Source organism: Haliaeetus leucocephalus, unplaced genomic scaffold (genome assembly GCF_000737465.1).
Source record: "Haliaeetus leucocephalus isolate CR32 unplaced genomic scaffold, Haliaeetus_leucocephalus-4.0 Scaffold992, whole genome shotgun sequence".
In the NCBI taxonomy this organism is placed as follows: Eukaryota; Metazoa; Chordata; class Aves; order Accipitriformes; family Accipitridae; genus Haliaeetus; species Haliaeetus leucocephalus.
The window spans coordinates 1,818,987-1,832,670 of NW_010973428.1; the positions used below are offsets into that span (position 1 = coordinate 1,818,987).

The window sequence follows — 13,684 nt, forward strand, 5'->3', positions numbered from 1 at the left end:
ACCGTGATCCCCATCTTTACCTTAGCAAAGTGAGGCCAAGCAATCTGAGAACAAAACATGCCCCACAAAACAAAGAGAGTGCCTTCACATTTCCCAGCATCCAGTGCAAGTGATTGAGTCTGATTTGGTAATCCATCCAATTCAAGGTTGTTTGAATGGCCACACCACGGCAAAGGGGGTCACAGCATGGGAGAATGATTAACTCAACCTACCTGCCTTGTTTGTTTGATGCCGCCTCACTCCAGTGCGAGTCAATAAAACTTTGTGCACCGACACACACAACTTCCAGCACCCGCCAGCTGGGCCAAAATGGGGATTAGCAAAGGCGCCTTTCTCTTTCTTTTCTTGCTCAGCTCAGGTAAGAGTCCTTTGCCTTCCACTTGCCTAGGTGAGATGGGGGCTAAATGCTTGCAAGCTCCATTTGGTGAAGGGAGGTCCCCAAATCCCTGTGTCGCCGCTCACCTGGACGATGACGGATCTGGGGCTTGCTGGCCAGCGAGAGCTGCTGTTGAACAAAGCAAGAGCTGTGGTTGTTCCAGTGTTGTGTTCGTTAGAGACGCCAGAAAAGCAACAGCCTTGGTGTCTGCATGGGGAACAAATGGCTCCCTGCAGCCATGCCCCATGGCCAGAAATGGAGGCACCCTTGGAAAGCAGCCCCAAAGCCTGCTACAAAACCCATAGCTGTCAGTGAGAAGGCTATCTCTGGTTTCAGCAGGCTTTCAATCAAATGCTAAAGCTGTTTTTACTGCAAAGCATTGCTATGCAGAGTGATCCTGATTTTCATCCTTTATGATAGAAGTTTTAAAGTTTTTAAATGAAATATTTAAAACAAAATTAAAAATGAAAAAGCTCCTTTATATTCCAGCAATTTCACATTTTCTGTTGACAAACACTTACAAGAAAATATTCTCCCTTGTTTTCCTGGGGGCAGAAGGTAGAAATTTAATCTTCAGTAACCTGGATCAACATTTCCAGGAATATGTCTAGAAATTTTTTTTTACAACTCCAAAAGAAGATAGGTATTCCACTGAAGGTAATATATGAACTTCAATCTCGTCTACAAATGCTGTAAATAAATATTCCACATGTAGTATACATTTCAATCAGATTTCAATCAGATACCATATTCTCTAGTACTTTAACATTGCATGGCCCTTAAATGACTTTTAAAAAGTACCGATAAAAACATATCAGTACATTTTGTATGATTTTCTAATAGCTCAGACCTTTAATATGACAGAGTAACAGGGACATATGATTGTTTGATTGTGCTGGGTTATAAAAGACATGTGATATAAAGTTATTTTTATTTGCTCATTGTTATCAGCTCTAACTCACTTGCTCCAAAGTGATGGTCCACAAAACTGCCTTAATACCAATTTTTATGTCTTCTGGATTAGCACTGGTCAAGTCTGGAAAGATACATATATAAAAGAAGAAATTGGTTTGCTCACATATATTTGAATATTCTGTTCAATTATCATGTGTCACGTCTGTGTTTACAAAGACTTGGACTTTATCCAGAATAATACATTCTCTGCTGCATTGATGGTTGAACTCGATGATCTGGAAGGTCTTTTCCAACATAAATAATTCTATGGTTCAATGATTTTGAAATCTATTGTATTCTTTCTTAAGTTTACACTTTGCAGTGTTTTTCAGGCAACTACCATCACATTTTCTTTTCTGTTATCTAAGCCTCTGCCAATCTGTGCTGCCTTTTCGCTTATGCATGTCATCCAAAATCTCGTGTGTTTATTCTTAAACTGACCGAAATAAATCTTTTTTTTTAATGATCACTGAAAAAGAATGGTATCCAAAGTAGAGCTCTTTGGACAAACATATAGTTTTAAGATGAGCCAATAAAGTTTGGAAAGTAAAATTTTCCTATTCTTGTCCCCTGCAATTCTGGAACAGTGGCCTCAGTTGGCTTAGGAAAAAGGTCAGGAGAGGAAACACTTGTTTGCTGAGTCCATCAGGAGAAATTGGTATGCTGTTGGTGCTCCATATAGTCCTACTGTAACAGTAAGATTAGATGTGGGAGGCCTCAGTGTCAGGGATTTCTTAAGACATGTGATTTTATAGCATTGAGCCAACTCTGCAAACAGTCACAGAAGATTGCCCTCAGGCAATTCATCATCTCACTTTCATTAGTGGCCCAAATACCTTTTATTTTATGTGAATATGTGTCATGTGGAGGTAGGTGATGAATTACCTATATGTCATGGGAGTTAATTACACTGGAGTGATGTTGCAGTGAATTGAGCCTAATATGGATGTTTGCATAAAAGAAAGGTTCGTAACGTTTATGAATTTTGTGTGTCTGTCAATAATAATCTAGCTTGAAAAGTGAAATAACTAAACAATATCACTCCTGTAACTTTGTAACCTGATGCTGGATGTGGAGATAAGCTTTTGTAGAAATTAGGAAGTTCCTGCTCAGGAACTGTCTGGGCATCGGTCAGCGGGTGGTGAGCAATTACATTGTGCATCACTTGTTTTGTATGTTCTAATTATTTTTATTTTTACTATTGTTATTATTATTATTCCTTCCTTTTCTGTCTTATCAAACTGTCTTTATCTCAACCCACAAATTTTACTTTTTTTTCCGATTCTTTCCCCCATCCTCCTGAGGGGTCAGTGAGTGAACAGCTGTGTGGTGTTTAGCTGCCTGCTGGGTTAAACCATGACACCATCTTATGCACATGTGGCTTTCAGATATAATACCACTAATTGATTTACTTATTTAAAATCTTGGGTTAATTTGTTGCAAGAGAGATGCAGCCTAACAGATTTATTAGTAAGTCTGCTAAACCCATTACAACAAAAATAATGGTGGCCATTGTAAAAGACTATATAGTCATTTTATGATTGAGGGGTCTTGCTCCAGGGCAAGACATCTTAGGACACACAACTATTCAGGGACCAGTAAAACTGCAGTGATTGCACCATCCACATGGGAGGTCATAAACTCACATCCTCCCAATTCACGCTTCTCCAAAACTTCAATATTGATAACACTTCCCTTTATCTTTCTCTGACTGGTGTTTGTTTGACACCATTTAGTCCCTCTCTCTGGTCCCTCTCACTCTTGTTTCACATTTCTTGTTCTCACTTTCAAACCCACACATAACTCCATTCAGAGCTCCTTCCCTCATCTCTCTTCTGCTGTTTTTTTCCTAGGACATGTTCCAGTCATACAGCTGTGATTGTGTCAGGAGACAGAAATTTCCTCAGAGTTTATCATCTTTTTACCCAGAATTACACAAAATAAATGGTGCCTCACCTGTCAATGCTACATGGAAAATGGGACTCAAAGTCACAGATCTTCTTAACTGCATCATTCTCATTTTTAATGTCTGATTCCTTTCCTTCCCTTGTAGTGAAAGGAGATATTCTGGATGACTATTTAAGAACAGATGGTGTTTGGATACTTACTCGAAATAAACAGTTTTACAAGACAAACAATGAAAAAGAATGTGCAGAGAAATGTGAAGCAGAAAGAAATTTTAATTGCAGGTAATTTCTGTTGAATCTTAAAACCATGTTATCATGGGTGTCTGCATATCAATGATATTTTCCTGTTGTTGCTCAGAACCAACATCCCCATGCTGCTGCAGCTCTGCCTACAGCAACGTCTTCCATGACTGTGCCTTTAGCTTGTGGCTTATCTCCACCCATAAATTACCACAAGGTCAATCCAAAGGGTGGATTTACAATGGATTACTCATTGTGCAGTAAATGCTCAAGTTTGCTCTTACCCAATGTTACGTGGAGAGCTGCTCATGTCTCTTTAGCTGCATGCTGCCCTGTTTCACAAAAGAAGAGTGAGCTATTTCTAAATCATTGTAGGGAAAGGCGGTAACCTGAGCAGCTAGAATGCTGTTGATAACATTTTGCCAATGCAGTAACAAGCTTCCCACACAGTAACTTATTCATGTAGTTATACATCCTGAAAAAGTCAGCCACTTCAGAGCAGTAGAAAACGTCAGTATCTTACTCAGTGTCTCAGATACTGAGTGCAGTATCTAAAAGATATAAGTGGATACAAGAAAGTGCTAGTAAAGTAATAATTTACAGACAAATAATTACAAGTTGAATAATTTGAATTGAATTAAAAATATTGCTTCCTATGTCAATATTGCTTCCTTTCAATTTCAACAGGGCCTTCCTATTCACCAGGAAAAAGCTACAGTGTTTAACACTGGCTGAAAATGCCAAAATGACAGTCATGTTCAACAGCACGGATGCAGTTCTTTATGAGAAGAAAAGTATGTATATAGTAAGATACTACACATTTACGTGTTAAGCCTATTTTAACTCCATCCTTGCATTCTCTGCTGCAGTGCTGGAGCAAACCATTGCAAGTGGTGACAGTTTCAGTGAGGTGGGCCTGCACCCATTATTAACTGGGCTGAAGCTGCCTGAGAATTTCACATATAGCATCAAGGCTCCTTATAGCTGAACTTATATTTCAGTCCTTTAGTCATGTATTACTGGGACCAGGCAGAATAAGCATACTCCAAAGCAAAAATCATACATTTCTCTGCCCTTTAAGTAATTGCAGTCCTCTGCTTTGTGGAGCTAGTGGAGTCCTTGGTCATACAAATTTTCAAGACTACAGGATTATCTACTTCTGTGTAACCACTTCTCTAATTATCTGTATAATAATTCGGTCAGGAATTATTTGACTGAAATATTGTATTGACTTATAACTTCTAAAAAAAATAATAACCAAATGTTCATGTTCTGTAAGCTGTTTTGTTTATGCTTAATTCTTGTTTTATGCCAGGCTTAGATAAGTGGCTTGGTTTTAAGATTATTTGTGGAATTAATTAATTAATGCTTTTCTAAGTTTTGAACAGATGCTATATAGCTGGAAAAATAAATAGATTTTTTTAACTAGAATATCTTCATAAGTTTTGTGGGAACATACATAAGGCAGTCACAAACACTAATTTCAGTGAGTCTTCCATGAAAAAGAAAGCTCCTGTTACTACCTGATGTGTAAGATCAATAGTGAATATATCTTGTAAGAACATTTCAGTTTGTTTGAAAAGACAATTCTTTTCAGTGTCTTTACAATTCTGAAGCATTTGAAAGATATACAGAAAACTGAAACTGCATGAATAATCATGGGGCAGGTCCCCTTTGCCATATCAAAGTTTTAAAGAGAAAGCAGTTCACATCCAAATTCCCAGTTAATATAAACTGATACAATTCTGACAAATTCATTAATGTCTGCTGGAGATCTGACCCAAACATAACGAAAAGCTAGAATGTTAACATTTAAACAGCTGTATCCTAATTCTTCTGCTACTAGACTGGATAATGGGTTGCCAGGTTCACAGCACCAAGTGCAACTGGGTTTGTAACAGATATCTTCAGTAAGTACTAGCTTAACCTCTAGCTGATTATCAGCCAGTTACATTTTGTTCTTATGGTGCAATATGTGTTCCCTGGTGTCTTCTTTCTATGCTAATCACAAGTGGATTTTCTCACCAGTTTTCCTGACCTTGCAGTTTGTGTTTAGCTCGGACGTATTACTAAAGCCTTAAAAGCTAGAATTTGAAGTGTACTGCTTGATTCTTGAGTGTTATTATGGTCAGATTCCTTCTTGTTTTAAAAGGTAAAACCACCGTTGCAGTTGTTTTGATCAAAAGACTTTAGCTCTACAGTCATGTCCCCCCTTGTCCCAGTAACAGACCTCACAAGACTAAAGCCTATGGAGACTTCTTCTCCACTTTTATTTTTCACATATTCCTCATAGACCACTGATGTGTGAGTCACCACTACAGAAAAATACTGGAGCAGGTTCAGCCAGGTCACTTCTAGCACAAGTGAAATATCTGTAGAAATATGGATGTAGCCAATGCCTCAACATTTTAAATGTGATTTTTTTTTTACTGAAGTCAAAAGTGATTGGAATTTTCCTTTGAGGTTAGAACAGGATAAAGGAGGACTAAGTGCTCTGTAAATTCCTCTGCGTATGTTGAAAGCAAATAGACAGATGCACAAGTCATTAACTATTAAGTTGAAATTAGCCCAAGTGAATAAATAATTCTCATTGACCCTAATTATATGCTGTCAGAGAAAACCAGACAATAACTCAGGCTCAAATTGGTACAGATCAAGACAATATCCCTAACTTCATCAGGGCCCTTGTACGTTGCTTGCTGTTGTCCAAGCTCTTCCAAACTTCTGAAACATCTGAAGAGACACATCTGATCCTCATGTCAGTAGCAAAAGACTTGATTTTATACGCAGGAGCCTTGGCCTCTCAGGAAAAAGAGAGAGCACTGCTTGGCTTCTCTTCTTTCTTGCACACCTCCTCCAAAGCTATTCCCTGGAAGACAGGCCTGGTGCCTCCAGCCTCCATGTTCACCTTTCTGACCACATGTAATCTAGAAATTTAGTCAGAGCCTTCAGCTCTGCTGCTTGTGCCCCCAGTGAAGCCACCTTTTCCTGCAGAAAAAAAGGCCTAGCTTGGCACCCTCTCATGCTTCAGGATGGATTTTTCTTGTTTACTTTTTAGCCTTAACAGAAACTGTAGGGTGAGATATGGGTCTGCTCCCCTGTCTCCTCATCCTCTTATAAGCGGAGCTTTTCCTTCCTGGCCATGACCAGGACTGAAGGAAATTGTCACCACATGAGTCCACTGCAGGAGGAGACACTGTGTCTGGTTCCTCACACCCAGGGACCAGCTCATCGGCCCTGTAGGTGCCTGTCATGGCAGTGGGTCTCCCACGAATGGAGGCACTGGTCCAGGTGTCAGGCCCAGGACAGAGACATGGTTACCTGCTGTCCTTCTGCAGGGTGAAACTCAGTGTCCCACCTAGGCACAGCAGGCAGCCACCTCTCTGGCCTTCACTGCCATCACCGTGTGGGCTGTCAGAGCAGACGCAGTCATCCGCAGCCCTTCTGCAGAGTTGCCAGACCTTTGATGTGACTGGGAGACCTTTTGTGATAATTTAGAGGCTGTCTCTTCTCAACCCCCACTGCAGACTGAGCAGAAATCAAGTCTCTCTCATATTTAGCATCTATCAATGTCACTGAAAGCTGCACTCAGGCACTGTCACGGCTTGGACAGTAGGTGATGGATGCCAAATCCCTTCACGTGGAATCTATTTTCTCTTTCCCTATTTTATCCTTGTGCTAATGTTCATGGCTCTTCAAAACTACCCAACCCATATACCCGAGCCTTAAGGCAGCTAGACACTAGCAAGGAAAAAACCATCTGCCTCACAGACTCTTCATTTTCACCTAATGAGTTATCAGGCATCATTTGCGCATCATCCAGCATTCTTACAATCTGCAGTAATTTGGGGACTGCCTGTCTCATCTTCCTCTTTTGCTGCTTTCTGCACTCTGGGAGACCCACCCCTGACACCTGGGACACACACTGACTCCCTTGGCTACACCATTCAGCTCCTATGCTGCCACTATGCAACATACTACCTCTGCCTTCTTAGGGATAGCTCTTCAAGCGAGCCTGCTTCAGCAGGAAGTGCTTTTAGCTCTAATAGCCAGAGAATTGGGTCCTTTGGTTTTTTTCAGGGGACAATTTTTACAGTGCCTGTTTTTTTCAAACAGAGGGTGTAGAGTCATCGTCCTTGTATTTTGCACTAGCAGGAATACAAGACTATCTCATTTCTTCTGAAACTCACGGCTACCACTGCCAACATCTTTGTCTCTGGATAATCCAAACAGCAGCATTTTGTATCTGTAATGGCCCCAGTCCACCTCAAACCAGAGATATTTTTCAAAAGGCTGTTAAAGTGCATTGTAAAAGTAAGACTTGCCTTCCTAGAAGCAACGTAATTATCACAACCAGCGTCTTCCAGCCTGAGTTTGAATTTGCAAATAAAGGCATTTAGTTTCCTTAAGCCTCAGAAAAGTTTTCTGTCCCCACCATGACTCCTCAGCACCAGGAAATAGCTGCTGTAAAACTCCTTTCTGCTGAGATATGATGGAATCTGTTCTGCTTGGAGAAAGCAATCTCCAGGACATTTTGTGACTCTGCAACTCCCTTAGGTTCATGGCAACTCATGGCAACAATCACACCTAGGCCTGACTTAGACCTTGGAGTTCGTAACAGCTACACTGGCATCAGTCTTTGCCAGAGCTTATTTTCCTTGGGAATGGATTCAAAATAACTGTACAAAACATCTACTTTAAAACCAAAAGGTTCATCCCTCTGTGAGTATAAAAGTTTGTCTGGCTGTGCTGGGCCACCCAATGTTATGCACCCACATTTTACACCACCACGGATGCTTTAGGATCTGCATGCAGACCATACTCCGGATTGTCCATAGTTACAAAGGCAACTCCATGAACATCTGTCCGGCAGTTATAGTTTTACTTTCCTTATGTTAATGACAAAACCTTGTATGAGGAATCCTCTTCTGATTACGTCTTCCTTGTTAATAGTACGAATAATCCACAAGGCCCAGATACCTAGCTTTTGTGGGCTATGCTCACTACATTATGTTGAGTCAGATTTCTTCCCACCCACACCTCCAAGAGTGCCTTTTCATTTCATTCTAATTCACCTCTCAGAGTTTAAGAATCATGGCATTTTTACTAGCTCAGTGGCCATCTGGGATGCTTACGCTTTTGTAGGGGTAATAAAGTTTTGGAACTTAGTCACTGAAACATTTCTTAAGAACTTGGTTAGAGACTTTTCCTTCTTTACAGAGCAGTGTCCTCAGTCAAAACTTAATTTTTTCTTGACATATAGTTTGGCTTTTGATTCTATCCCTTTTCAGAGGAACACAGACTAGCAGGTGTTATAGGCCAGCACAGCAAACTCCTGTACAGGACAGAAAAGTAAAAGAGACTTTGGGGGTCAAACAGAAAGAAGCCATGTTACTAAAAATGCTGTTTAAGAGGGATCAAATACCAAGGCCTAAATCCATGGTGGTCTTCATGTGCCATTTGAACTGGGAAGTTACTTGCTTGTCTTCATTCCTGACCCAGCTATACAGAGCCTCCACCCGCTCTCCCCAGGTGTCAGATGTGTCCGGCTTTTTTATTTTGACAAACTAAAATAATTTAGGAGGAGCCTGGCAACATCAGAAAGTCCATGGGCAAGGCTATTGACCAGAGATGGTCATGATGAGACCTGCTACTGGGGTATCAGTGTTGCAGCAGTGGTGACAAGACTTTTGGGTGCTCCAGTAGTACCCTGACAACCAGGCAGCAGCTCCCTTTTGGTAAGACACACAGCACAAACATTTGTAGTCCCAGCCACACACTGTGATGGCAGTAAATATTGCAAGGTGTTCAAACAAGGCTCAGCTTTTCCTATCATGTTGGTCTCCTGTTCTTGCTCTAATATTTCCATTTTGTATTTTGGGGTTTAGGGGGATCCTTCTTGTGCAAGCAAATTGCTGAAGGGGAAATCAGGGTCACTCCCTCCCATAACTGGAGATTTTTCAGTGTCTGTTGCCAATAAAAGCATCATCAACATGCTTTGCATTCTGTCTGCCTTGGAATCCCACTAGAAAGTACCTGGGAGTCAGAGGCTAAGAGGAATCAAAGATTTTGGGGACCACTTACGTGACAAACATATTTTGATAACTAAAAATTTTCTGGGTTGAAGGGATAGTTGCATGACACCCACACTGCGAATGTTCTTATGAACAATGCATTTCAAAGAATCTCCAGCTGCTGGTGAAAGACCTTCCTTTTTATCCCAGTAGTATGATAGTATAAGCATGTATTTTATACATGTCAGAAACAACTGTAACTTGTTATATCTGTTTTCTTAACTAGGTTTTATTAGCTTCATAAAAATGTTTCAGGAATTATCCTCTGTAGTTGCCTAGTAGTTGGTAACTAATTTGTTTTAAAATACCTTATGGAATCACATATGTGTTTGCATGCACAAGAGGTTCAAAACATGGGTAAAACATGGTTCATTATGAACTGATGAACTTCAGAGCTGTACCTGCAGATTCTCAGTTTCAAGAGATGCAATATTGTAACACCATTGAATTAATAAAGCCAATTCCATTTCAGTTTACCTTCTACAATGTAGAAGAGGGATTGGGAAGGACTACAGAGGAATGGAAGCCAAAACTTGGAGGGGTATTCCATGCCAGAAGTGGGCAGAAAAAACACCCCACAACCCAAAGTACGTCCTTATTTATATTTGTCTTCATGTTGTTCAGAATCTTTTCCAAGCTTCCCCAACTTCCTGTGTATATACAATTTTATATTGCATGTTATCAAAGCCAGTTGTCAGGTGACTTCTTAAGACAACTTTATCTTCATGTGCCTTGTTACTTCTGACTCTACTGTCAGAGAACTGCAATGATCTGGATAGGAAAGGGTGCACTGTCAGCTAGAGAAGTTGTGTCTAAATGCTGGGCCTCTTAAGAAGATGAAATGCTCCTTTTATCAACACCTGATGAAAATTTTGCCACAATTTGTCTCTTCTTTATGAGGTGTGAAAAAAAAAAAAAGCAGTAATATCTGTCCAGCTCTACGACCCCTTGCCTGCCATCCAGGCAGTCAAGAAGAAACATCCAGCAAAGTATCCAAGTGCCAAAGGGACGTGCCCAAGCAGGGATTTCTCAGGGCTGGCTGCCAACTGGGCTCACTGAAGCAAGTGTGGAAGCAGAGGTCCTATTTTCTCTGATATATGTTGGAGTTTTATCTGTTTAAAAAAAATAATTTTTGTTGTTATTCTAATGAAATTTGGATGCACTTGGTTAGATTTTTTGTTTAAAAGCTATTTAGTCTTCTCTGAGAGGATTACTGTAGGAAGAGGCCTATGGTCATTTGCTTCAAAATCTTTGCAAATTAGGATCCAGTTGTGTTTGGTGAATAGTCTCTAGACATGCTCCACTTTTAAAGTAGCTCCATTAAGAAAAATACATGACAGAGCCACAGGTCAGTGAGCTGACTAGATCAGCTGGATGTAAGTATTAAAGACAATAATTGTCCTTAGAGACTGACATAGTCTTTGCAGGCTGTAGCTCACTCATCATCGGCAGCTGGGACCTAGGGAGAAAGCTACTAACAATGGCAGTTATGGAATGTTTTTTCAGATTTCATTTACAGGTTACAATGGGGAATCTGTTTCTCCCATTTTTACTGTGAATGAATAGAGCCCCACAGCTAGCTCAGCAAGTTGGACATTTCCCTTCTGCTCCACTAAATTACTAGAATTAAAATAGAATTTTAATATTATTACAGATATACACCTGAAAAACACCCCAATGCAGGGTTGGATGAAAACTACTGCAGAAATCCTGATGGGGATGAAAGAGGACCCTGGTGTTACACAACAGATCCTGCTACCAGATTTGATTACTGTAACATCCCAGAGTGTGAGGGCCAGGTCATGCACACTGGAGAAGGTATATTTATTTTTCAGAGGAGTGTTCAAGTAGGTAATATTATTCCTGCTGTTTGTTCGTGCTTTAATATTGCAGATTGGTTTCAAACATGAATTTAGATCAAGCTGGAACTTAAGAAGTTCTCAACACAAAGGTTGTTTTCCTTATTGGCTGTAGTTATCAAAGTAATTTTGTAAATATGGAGGAACTGAATTTTTTTAAATGTTTGTCCTGGTCTTACCCCTACCAATTTATTTAATTTTAACAGGAGTAAAGATTGACCCAAGTGCTGTGTTATGTACAGAACTCCCATTGCTATCACTACATACAGATATGTAACAAAGTCCTCCCTCCAAATGACCTCCCTGAAGCTTTATTCATTTGGCTAGGCTTTAATGCATGGTCTTCTGGATTCTTTTCATCATTAGCTGGAGCAAAACCCTCTTTTCCTTTCAGTGTAGTCCTCCATGAGTAGATCAGGATCAGAATTCACAGGCTGGTGTGAACCTTGCTTTATTTTCATTCTGCCTAGGCCAAGGCCCTACAGTGGAGTGCATGCAGTGTAATGGTGAAGACTACCATGGAGAAGTTTCCAGAACAGAGTCTGGGCTTGAGTGCCAGCGCTGGGATACCCAAGAGCCTCATATGCATGGATTTACCCCGAAACAGTGAGTCACGCTTAGAGCTGAATTCATTCCCACAGTACCTGGGAGACCCTGCCTGCAGACAGCCTAATTGCTACAGCGGGCTATAGCTGACTCACAAGCTTCTCTTTCATTTTCAATGTGCAGTTTTCCAGAGAAAGATCTGAAGATGAATTATTGCCGTAATCCTGATGGCGAACTTCGGCCCTGGTGTTTCACTACTAGCCCTACTAAACGCTGGGAATATTGCAACATTCCTCGTTGCAGTGAGTCTGATTTCCTGAGATCACTCCAGAGGGTAGCTCTTCTCATTAAAATGATGCAGGGAGTGGAAAGACAAGAAATCACAGTTCTGAGTAACCTGAGGAAATCCTTCTGAACCAGGGAAAGTGCACATTAATAAGCAGAATCACTCACTAAATTTCTGTTATATAAAATCATATAATGTCAGTGAGGATGCAGGTGTCGCAAAGTGCAATAATGCCAAAGATGTTATGGAAACCCTGATTTATCTTGAACCACCTTACTTTTCAATTTACCTGAGAGGCAGGCATTCAGGTTAAATCAGGTGGTAGTTTTCAGCTGACCTGCTAACTCATGGAAAACACGTAAATAACCATGTGGACATACTGTGATATTTTACCTGGGTCCGGCCAGCACAGCCAGCACTGCCAGCACAGCAAGGGATGAATCCTGAGAAACAAGTTCAGACCTCAGGAGAAAAACCTGAGTTAGCAGTGAGCTAGCTTAACCCATTAAGCTGAGCACACTAAATATGGACATTTCCAAAGCACTGAATAACGAGATTAGCACTGCTGTTTGTAGAACTGGACTGTACTTTGAGAAAAATTTCTGTGTTTTTATCTCTAGAGCTTGCTTTCTGATGCATCTGCACTTGCCAGTGCTCTAAGCAGCAGCTCTAGCATGTGTTTGCTAGAAGTAGTTCACGTCAGCATGCTCAATTACAGATGGAAGAATGACTATTTATAGACTTTGGTATGATAAAGTAAGTTGTGAAAGTTACCATAGCATCTCCATTTTTGTGCTTAAAACTAAAAGAAAGTTCAAGGAACAGACCAGTCTTTTAGAGTCATACTTGTCTCCTCAGGAAATTCCATATACAAAGTATATATAGTAGGTATGCACTGTAGATTGATTTTCTCTCTGCCCTCCGCAGGTTCTGTGCCTCTGATTGTCACTCTTGCTTTCTTTGCTGTTCCCCACGTGCCAGACCAATTCACTTTCTTTCACTCCTCCTTCTGCCCCACTTTCCCAATAAACTGACTCCAGAGGCTCAGCTCAGAAGGCTGTTTTGCTTTCTCTCACAATTGTCTTGGCCTTTATCCTTATCCTTTCTGCCCTTCCACCCTACCCATGTGTATTATATCAATGTGCTCCCTTCATCCTGCTTGTTTTTACAAGACTGTACAGGACTACTTACTGCCTTTCCAGCTCTGCTCTCAGGGGACTGCAGACACAAAGTCTGACTCGACCCAGCAAAGTTATTTACTAACTGCTGTAAAAGGACAGACACAGGACATCTATCTGGCACGCCTGACTGCTTGTGAAAATGTTTGGTTTTGCCATGGCTTTCAACCAATGTCATCTCTGCTGAAAGAAAAAAATGCATGTTTGACATTACAGAAAACAAGGGGGTTTAAAATATATTTGAAAGCACTAGTTAGCAGTGTT

The 13,684-nt window shown here is 40.6% G+C and overlaps 1 protein-coding gene across 1 annotated transcript in view; it reads left to right on the plus strand.

Moving 5' to 3' along the window:
- The first annotated feature begins 309 nt into the window (after window positions 1-309).
- The window catches only part of LOC104842257 (plasminogen-like), a 28,554-nt gene continuing 15,179 nt past the window's right edge, over window positions 310-13,684 (plus strand). The window contains exons 1-7 of the mRNA XM_010584482.1: window positions 310-358; window positions 3,384-3,519; window positions 4,165-4,271; window positions 10,024-10,138; window positions 11,206-11,369; window positions 11,881-12,016; window positions 12,140-12,258. Coding sequence (XP_010582784.1) covers window positions 310-358; window positions 3,384-3,519; window positions 4,165-4,271; window positions 10,024-10,138; window positions 11,206-11,369; window positions 11,881-12,016; window positions 12,140-12,258 — 826 coding nt within the window. The remainder of the gene's footprint in view (window positions 359-3,383; window positions 3,520-4,164; window positions 4,272-10,023; window positions 10,139-11,205; window positions 11,370-11,880; window positions 12,017-12,139; window positions 12,259-13,684) is intronic.